Genomic DNA, 9,633 nt, shown 5'->3' on the forward strand with positions numbered 1-9,633 from the left:
CCTTTAACCTCTAGGTATATCTATGATTGCATTAGTTCACTCATTAAAATCCTGCAAAGAATGCACACTATTGAGAGCTGGTATAGCATAATGATTAAGGTAAGCTGTGAACCAGGAAGTCCCAAGTTCAAATTTTCCTCTGCTACAGACTCACTGAATGACTTTTAGGAGGTCATTCTTTCAGCCTCACCAGCTGCAGTACAGAGATCCTAATGACCTAATGTACAGGTCTGTTGTAAAGAATTCAAAGAATGTTCAAGTATTGCGTATCGCATGGTATATCAGGAATCACAAAGTGGGTTGTATGCTAAACCCAAATTAAGAAACACTAGCAGCAGCTCCACAATTGGTGTGTGTTGCCTTTTTACATTTAGTTTTCCAGAATTGGGTATTGGAGGAGGGGCCAAGTGCATCCCATGTTGCAAGTTGGTATTAGATGGGTATTGAGAGTTAAAAGGTTCCAGATTGCTGTTATAAAATGCAAAGTGTTACTATTGTAGATGCAAAGTATTGCTACTTTTCATGACTTAGCCTTTGGGAGTTACACAGGTGTTGTAAGAAATAATTTCTCTGTGGTGCATGTGCAGTTCATATACTAGTGATTCCATAGTTATGTGAAGGGGACTGCTATCCATAACTGGCCTCCCTCAAATGCTGGTTTTGTCGAAATATTGCTATCAGTGTGCTAGCCTAGTTGAAAGGCTGACACGTACAGATGCTGCAAGAAATCTGGACTGTAACACTGTTTTTGCTCTTTTCATTGCAGGTGATATGGCAAAAGACAGTCAAGTGGAACTTCACCCAAATGGGAGTATTAGTCATCGCTCTTTAGATATGGATTCTGAACTAGACCACAGTGCCCAGCTCAACATGCGTGGAGTATTTTTGCATGTTCTTGGAGATGCCTTGGGATCAGTTATTGTTGTGGTGAACGCCTTAGTATTTTATGCTTACTGGAGCCCATGTCCCAAGGATGAGCCTTGTGTTAACCCATGTATTCATGATCATTGCTCAGAAAACATTACTCAGATTTCAAGCAGAATGAATATGAATGCAACTGATTTAGAGAGCATTCATGTAGCTGGGCCCTGCTGGGTTCTATATTTGGATCCCGCACTGTGTCTGATAATGGTTTGCATTCTGCTTTATACAACATATCCATTGCTTAAAGAATCAGCCCTTATCCTTTTGCAAACTGTTCCCAAGCAAATTGATATTCGCTCTTTAAATGAGAAACTCCGTAAACTTGATGGAGTTGAAGCTGTGCATGAGTTGCATGTTTGGCAACTGGCTGGAAGCAGGATCATTGGCACTGCTCATATAAAATGTCAGGATCCAGAATCGTACATGAAAGTAGCAAAGCAAATTAAGGAGATCTTTCATGATGAAGGGATACATGCAACAACTGTTCAGCCTGAATTTCCTATTGTCGGCTCTGAGATAGGTGTAGGCAAATGTGAACTTCCCTGCAGAACCCAGTGTGCTCTGAAGCAATGTTGTGGGGCTGTAGAAAAACCTGCTCAGAAGAAGACAGACAAATCTCCTGGTATTAGTATTTCTTGCTCTGAAATAGTCATTGACTCTCCACACCACAAAACCCGGAGGACTAAATCTGAGTGTATACCTTCTGTAAAGTTAGAGGCGGACTCTGACCCTAACAAACAATTTGAATCATCTTTGTAATGTACAATATTGTGTGGATTGTAATCTGGATTCAACCACAGGTTGATTGTGAGAAGTGAGACAATTGTTGAAAAGACAAGTTGCAAAGTAATGTAATTGCTGAAGTCCCTGTTTTTGTCACAGTGCTTAAATCTAGGCTGCCTGTTTGGAAGAACATCATGGTGCCGTCCTCATATAGTATGTTCATATTCACTTTTAGATGACTAGCACAAAAATTCACCAATGCTGCAATGACTGGAGAACCAATTTCAACATTTCAGCCAAGATGCATTTTGTTGAGTTAACATTAAAATGCGTGTGCGTACACATCAGTCCTAAAAAGTGGAATTTGTGTTGGGCTGCTCATTGGGTTGGACCTGTGGGTCTGTTCTACTAATGGAGGCACACTTCTGTCCAAGTGGAGAAGGTGCCCTGGGTGAAAGTTCTGCCATTAGCTGAAGAGGTCCAACCCATAATTTTTGTGTGTATATTTTACAAACCTTGAGGAGAAGAAACCAAAGGCAAAACTATATAACTTTTGTATATAAAAAAAGAATGCTTAGGGAATCTTAGACCTTCAGTAAATGAGAAAGTGAACATTTTCATAAGCAGGCCTACTGGACAGTGTCAGTTGTAGTATCAAAGCATATTCAGTGCTTGTTGGAAAAAATCTCCTTTCTGTACTAAGCTAGTAAGGTGACAAAACTGGATCCACTGAAAATTAGTTGCAAAAAAAATTCTGTTGGGTTTATTTTCAATGGCCCCTGGAGGACAAGGTTAAGTATTCAAACTGAATTTGAATGTATCCTTTTAGGAGCTTGTCCATTGTCTCCACCTCCCTTCTCATATGGTGTTTTATTTGAAAACAATAAAGCTTGATTAAATTTGTGTAGGTTTTAGAATTTAATAGAACTTTCTAAACTCTAATGGAGTCATGCTGGGATTAGAGATCCAGAGCTGGTCTCTGTTTTAGTAGTGTCATCTGTGATTTGCTGAAATGCAAAGGGTCTGTTGTAAACTGGATTACATCTAGTTTTCTGGGTTTAAAGAAATAACTCTTTTTTTAAGCCTCAGAATGGCACCAAACGTAGTAGGTAGAACTTAGCAGTGAAAATTTAAAGACTAATATATTTCTTTACAAATTGTCCCGCTTTGTCCATTAAACTAAAGTTAATATGCCATTGAAATGTTTGTTGTAACAAAACACAGGGTAGATGCCTCTGAAGCAGCTGTTGCAATGTGCTGTTGATTTTTACCCACGACAGCTTTTGTGTAGTGAAGAGAACTGTAGCCCAGTTCAGTCTCAACACCTTTCTAGTAGGTCTTCCAAGACCCAATGATGCAGTCTGTTTGGAAAACGAGATAAATGGTTTTTGCCAGTCATTTGCTGCTGTGAATTTGAGCAAGTGGCTTGAGTGCAATCCGCAAATGTCTTAAAGTAAAACCATCTCAGTCCTATTGAATTTATAGGGACTAATCAGGTGTTGAGTGCAAAGATGCTGTCCGAAGCATTTCTGGATCGCACAGCCAGCCTATTCCCTCACCTCATTTTTTGTTCTATTTAAGATAGGGATGATTCCTCCCTCATAGAGATGATGGTAATATTATTTTTAAAGCATTCTGAGATTCCTTACTGAGAGGCACTGTAGAATTGACTGAATTTCTCTCCACACAGAACCACCATTCAGATAAGTGCATAAGCACTATAGTACCAGATACTGCAAGGTCAATGAAGACATTTTGGGACTTACTCTTCCTTGCTACAATATTTTCAAAATTTTTGCAGCATATAGGTGATGAATGACTTGATGGTGAAAATGAAATTTTGTTCACTCAGTTATAAAGAACCTCACTAATTTGCACTTCTTTTAATTAGCATTTTTAAGTGGTGGTCTGCATCCCCCACTGCTCAGTAGTGTTGATGTCAAGCCTTATTGTTGTGGGGGGTAGGGAATTATGCCACAGTTGATGCCCTACAATGTGTTATAAAATGGTACCTGTAAAACTGATCAAGTACATTTAGCAATGCCTTCTGTGTTCCTTTGGTTTTAAATGTCACCTGTCAGTTAATAATCTCAGTTTGTGTCTCACTCGTTACTTTAAGTATGCAGTAATCATTTTGTCTCTTTCTCATGCAACTGGGTGTGCGCTGCAAAATAGTTCTGGAAGTTTTCTTGTATTGACATGGCTACAACACTGGCATAGCTGTTTCAGTGCAAATCTTGACTGGCAGAAAAAGTCACCATAATTTAAACTTTAGGTCTCACAGCTAAACCTTTTGGTCTCTGCTACAAAAACTGGCTGACTTCATTTTTTAAAAAGGGATTGTATCTCCCATAGTCTTAGAATATGATACGAGTTCCAGATCAAGATACTTGTGTTTTAACTCTGGTCTTTGCTGTGGTGGGCCTAATGCTTGATCTCAACTAACGGTGTATTCTTTGGTAATAGCTTCTTAACAAGTAGCTCTTTCAAACAAAACTCCATGCTGCATCTCTTTCCAAAGCACAAATGTTGACTCTTGTATATTAAGGGAGGAAAGCAACTAAAGATGTGCCCTGTGCAATTCTTATTTTTTTACAACAAATTATGCAACAGCTTGTTTGAACTTCATTTTTGCTTTTGCAAGTAAGATTTTGGAAACTGGTAATTTTGTACACTCTTTGGAACAAAACCAAACTCTTTAAACATTTCCAGCTATGGGAGGGGCGTATTACACTTGATTACATGATGTGAGAATATTGGAACCCCATCTTGCAAGCGACTACATAAGTTCATGCTTTTTCCTAAATTCTGGGATAGTGAACACTATTCTCTACATTTGTATTTGTAGTGAGCTGCTGTAATGTGCAAGGTAGCTATGTTCACAGTAAAAATGGCAGTGTGGCTGTCTAAGATGTGTTGCAGTGAGTGCATAGCCAAATGTATGTAATCTCCTTACAAGCTACGTTTCACTGTGGAAACAGACTATAAAGTACATGTTTTGTATCCACTGGTTACTTATGAAGTAGCATCAAAAGAATGGCTACTTCTTGCATTACTAAGTGCTTGCAAACTGGCCTACGGATGAGATCTTTGCAAAATGGAGTGTTTAAAAGTGGCATCTATGTTTTGCTGAATGTCTTATTTTTTTTACAACTCTGAAAGTAAGTAGTGCTCAAAGAATTTTCCTTGTTTATGCTTATAAGGTTGGGGGTTTTGTCTCCCTTCCCCAGTTCTTGCTGTACGCAAATGAAGTTCTGATTCAGCTGTTCTGAAGATCAAGCCATTGAGTGGCAGTATAAGTGTGGGCTCCTCTGGGTTAATGGGAATCTGTTTCTGAGTAGAATGCACTTTGACTTCTCATTTGGGGGGAGGGAGCTACCTTCACTCTGCAGCTCTTACCCTGTTTCCCTGTGGCGTTTAAGTTTCTTGTGAACAAAATATTAATATTTAAGGTATTAACGACAATATTTAAATATACTGCTTTAATTTCATAACAGCATCAGTGTAGCCTTCTGGGACTCTGGCTTTTATGTTTACAGAACAATAATTGAATATTAAAATGTTCTATTTTTGGTTCTTACTCGCACCATCGCTTCACCTCTTGGTGGACTGGAAGGTACTAGTGCTTTGAGTGCCTGAGATAAGAACATTTTTTAGGGGTTCTTTTTGTAAGCCAAATATAGCCTTACTTTATAACAAGAGCTTCCTCTGTGTGATCTTTGGTTTGTGTCATTCCTCTGTGTGATCTTTGGTTTGTGTCATTAAACGGCCTGTGTGAAGAACACATCCATGTCTTATAAATTTGTGAGCCTGGTTTTTTACCTCTTGCTGTATGTGTATTTAAGTGTTCTTGAACTGTAGTCTCCAAACCCATATGCCTTGTAGTAGCTAGAGAGGCATGCCCTCTTGCATTAAATGGGTTCTGTTTGAAACAACTTTTGGGAAGACATAACTGGCATGTCTGCCTACACCTTATCAGTGACAATGGGATTCTGTTAAACTAGTGATGCTGCTGTGTTTCTTTGCATAAACTCAAGACTGAGAATGAAATAAATATGGCTATATAAAAATATGAAAGTTGGAATACCTTTTTTCTCCCTTAATGACTTGGTCAAATAGTTCTAGAGCAATCAAGCATTTAGATGACTGAAAACTGGAGTAAGTGCAATTGGTTGACAACATAGCGTAGGATGAGTTTGCGGTAACTGGAAGTTTTCAGATAATAGTTTTCCACCAGATTTCTGTGCTGCATCCTCAATCCACATAGTGGGGTGTACATCTGGAAGCAACTTATGTGCACATTTACTCTGCGCATTTCATCTTGCTTACCTAGTATTGTGTGTGTAAAAAGCCCTGCCATAAAACAGAGTAGCAGAAGCTAGATTCAGCGTTCCCTCCTGCCCTGAACAACTGATCAGCAGTGTGCTATCCATCTTGCTCTGTGCACATTGAGAGGCATTGAGGCTTGGTGGAAGAGCAGCTGCTTTGCACGCACAAGGTCCCAGGTTCACTTGCTAAACCTCTCCAATAAGATGGACCAGTGGCCTGACTAGGTAAAAATGCTTGTTTGGATTATAAATCCTTAGAATGTTAAGGGAAGGAGAATGACAGAGGTGAAGTAACTTGTGCAAATATTGATGGGATAAAGCCTTGGACTAATGGTGTTAAGTAAATTTTTCTTACAACTTACTCAACTGAAAGGAAAAGCAATGTCTTGCACCTGGCTGCAAGACTAGTTATGTTGCAACTTGGGGGGGGGGGGGAATGACTTGCTCAAAGAGCATATGAAAGATGTTTCAGCTCAATTTTGCTGAGCAAAAATAAAAGTGAATACTCTGCTAGCTGTTGTAGATTTCCCGGGTTGTCTGGCCGTGGTCTTGGCGTTGTAGGATCTGATGTTTCGCCAGTAGCTGTGACTGGCATCTTCACATCTACTGGGAAAACATCAGGTTCTACAATGCCAAGACCACGGCCAGACAACCCGGAAAATCTACAACAGCTAATGAACTCCAGCTGTGAGAGCCTTCAACAATGCTCTGGTAGATCAGAGGGAAAAATACAAACAGCTTTTCTGCCACACTGTTGCTCACAAAATAAGCTGTCCAAGAGACCTGAAAGTGGACAGTGGGCTAGAAGCCAGTAATCAAGGTAAGATAAGTCATAGGGCACCTTGTTCTTCACCGCCTGTGTATTATGATTGTAAGAGTGGCTCAAGATGACGGACCTTGCTTAGGCTTATGTTGCAGTGGTGTGTCATGGTCGCGTTGCTGAGAATGTAGCTATATTGCCCAAGATGGTCCTTTCTCCTTACTCAAATGCTTCCTTAAAGGTTACAAAGTACCAGTAGAAAATGAGGTCTGACAAATGTGCGGCAGCATGACCTTGTGCTGCATGTTTATCTGCATATAGATGGTGAACAAAGAATTTGACTTGATCCTGCCTTGATGTGCAGTGACATGCTTCAGTTCATTCTTTATGCTGCCTTCCTTTGTATAGAATTAAGCACTTGCAGCTAAGCAGCTGCTCAAGCAATCTGTATTGTGCACTTCCTAAATGTAGATGCATACATTGATGTTAACTGTGGCAGCTTTGAAAATATACTAAAGCAGAATGATAGCAGTTTTGTAGCAAGAACAAAAAGGAGTCTTGGGACACCTTGAAGACTTAATAGGTTTATTGTGGCATAAGCGCTTGTAGACTTTTTGTAGCATATTACATTACATGCATGAAATATGTCTGCGGCTGAAGGTAGAAAAAGTTATAAACAGTGGGTTCATAAAGCAACAAAATGCCAGACGTACAGTCTGACCTTGCATTTTATTGCCCTTGACTTAGTCCTCCTGTGTGCAAATGTGTTTTTGTCCTAGCTGAAAATATACCATGTATCTCAGGGGTCCCCAACCTTTTTGAGCCTACAAGAATCTTAGTAATTCTGACACCGGATGGGAACAACCATGAAATGCTGCCGCAGGAAGGCAGAGCCAAGCACAAAATGTTAGGGAGTGAAGTTATTTTTGTTGTTGTTGTTCAGTCGCACAGTGGAGTCCGCCTCTTCACGACCCCATGGACCAGATCACGCCAGGCCTTCCTGTCTTCCCCCCTCATGGATCACTGCCTTGTCGTGGCGAGGGGGCTTGTGTGGTTCGATGAGGCTGTGGGCTATGCCGTGGAGGGCCACCCAAGACGGACAGGCCACAGCAGAGAACTCAGACCAAGCGTGATCCCCTGGAGAAGGAAATGGCAACCCACTCCAGTATTTTTGCCAAGAAAACCCCATGGACAGTGAAGTTATACATAACTCTAATAGTAACTCTTCAACATTTCAGGCAGAAGCTGTTTAACAGGATGCCTTTTAAAATGAGCGTACTGTTTTAAAATATTTTCTTGCTTACACACAACTTACTTTCAGTCACACAGTGATTTATGCTGTGGTGGCAGCAGCTCCAAAACATTTTTTTAAAAATCTACAGAGCAATCAAAGCTCTAATGGCCAATCAGAATCCCTCTTGGGCAAAAGCTCCATCTGGCCCTGCCTACTTTGTAAAAACAGTGGGTTCAATGGTGCAGTTAAGGTCATAATAAACCTGTTGGTCCTTTAAGGTTTCAAAAGCCTGATATTTTTTCTGCAATGGGCTAACGGGTACTGCTGTGGATTCTGCAATATGTTTTCCCACTATTTAAAGCTTTGTAGTTTATACTGAAAGTAGTACTGCTCTTGGGGAAAGAGGATACCATGATCTTTCATGCAGAACAACTGAACAATGTCAGAAATTAGTCCTCTGTTGGGGCTACCATTGAAACAACTGCTCAGCTAGTGCTGTGTGCTTCAAGGTGCTTTGGGTTTGGTTCCAGAATAACAGCTCTTCATTCCGTAGAATGAAAGATTTGCAAGTTGTGAAAGGACACTTATAAGACAGATACACAAAACTACATAATATGACACAAATGTTACCAAATGAACAGAAAAGACCCACTGTAACTATCTTAATAGATAACACATCACTGAAAACTCAGCAACATAGACGGTTACAAATTAATGAACCCTACTGGAAGTAAAAACAAAGATAGAACATAATTCTTCTGAGAGTATTATGCTAACAGAAAATAAAAAGGAACCGCTGCTTTCCAAATAGCTTATCTGAATTTATGGATACAAAAAGTTCTATATATGGCAGAAATGGATAAAATAATGAAGAAGTTGAATAATAATGAAGAAAGACTTTTTTGAAGAGTGGAAAGATTTCAAAGAATACTTAGAAAGAAATTGGGGCGTTAAAAATACCATATTGTATTTAGAAAACTATTAGGGTTGTAATGTAGAAATTTTTTGAACTGTAAGAAAGAAAGTTACCTTGAAATTTAAAAATGTTTGTGGGCAGGGGGAAGCATTGTGGGAAGCCAACCAAAGGGGGGAGGGAGGAAATATAAGAAATGGATATGAAGATGGAATGTTTTTTAATGTTGAACATGTAATCCAAAATAAAATTGTTTGAAAAAAAAACCAAATAGCTTATCTGAATTTGTTTTTGCATCACAAACATGTACAAGGAGAGTTTGCTCCTTTATATTCAAAGTCCAAAAAAATATAGAATAGTGTGCAATCTTTGAGATCATGGTTGAAAACTACTCCCTCACCCACCTTTGTAGCATCCAGCTTGGTAGGTAGAAGAGTTCAGGCCTGTACAATATTTTGAGTTTTGGTTAGTCCTATAAAACAGGTATTACATAGATTTTATTTTAGGATTATTTTTTAGATTGGCTCCCAACAGTTTAATTAACACTGTACTTCAAACATTTGTAACATGTAGATTACCTTGCTTCCAAAATGCAGCAACTAAGATTCTCATTGAAACTTGGAAGCTAGTTATGAGATAAATATGTTCCTTCTTTACTGACCTTAGATAGCCAAGAAGCATCACCTTTGGACAATAAGTAATTACCTGATAATTCTGCATGTAATTTGATGTATATTTTCCCAACAACTCA

General features: G+C 39.3%; 1 protein-coding gene across 1 annotated transcript in view; it reads left to right on the forward strand.

Moving 5' to 3' along the window:
* Positions 1-2,184, forward strand: part of SLC30A1 (solute carrier family 30 (zinc transporter), member 1) — a 6,489-nt gene extending 4,305 nt beyond the window's left edge. Inside the window, exon 2 of the mRNA XM_015427616.1 lies at positions 767-2,184. Coding sequence (XP_015283102.1) covers positions 767-1,683 — 917 coding nt within the window. The 3' untranslated portion in view covers positions 1,684-2,184. The remainder of the gene's footprint in view (positions 1-766) is intronic.
* The last annotated feature ends 7,449 nt before the right edge of the window (positions 2,185-9,633 follow it).

This window comes from Gekko japonicus, unplaced genomic scaffold, assembly GCF_001447785.1.
Source record: "Gekko japonicus isolate JY-2015 unplaced genomic scaffold, Gekko_japonicus_V1.1 scaffold45, whole genome shotgun sequence".
NCBI classification, from domain to species: domain Eukaryota; kingdom Metazoa; phylum Chordata; class Lepidosauria; order Squamata; family Gekkonidae; genus Gekko; species Gekko japonicus.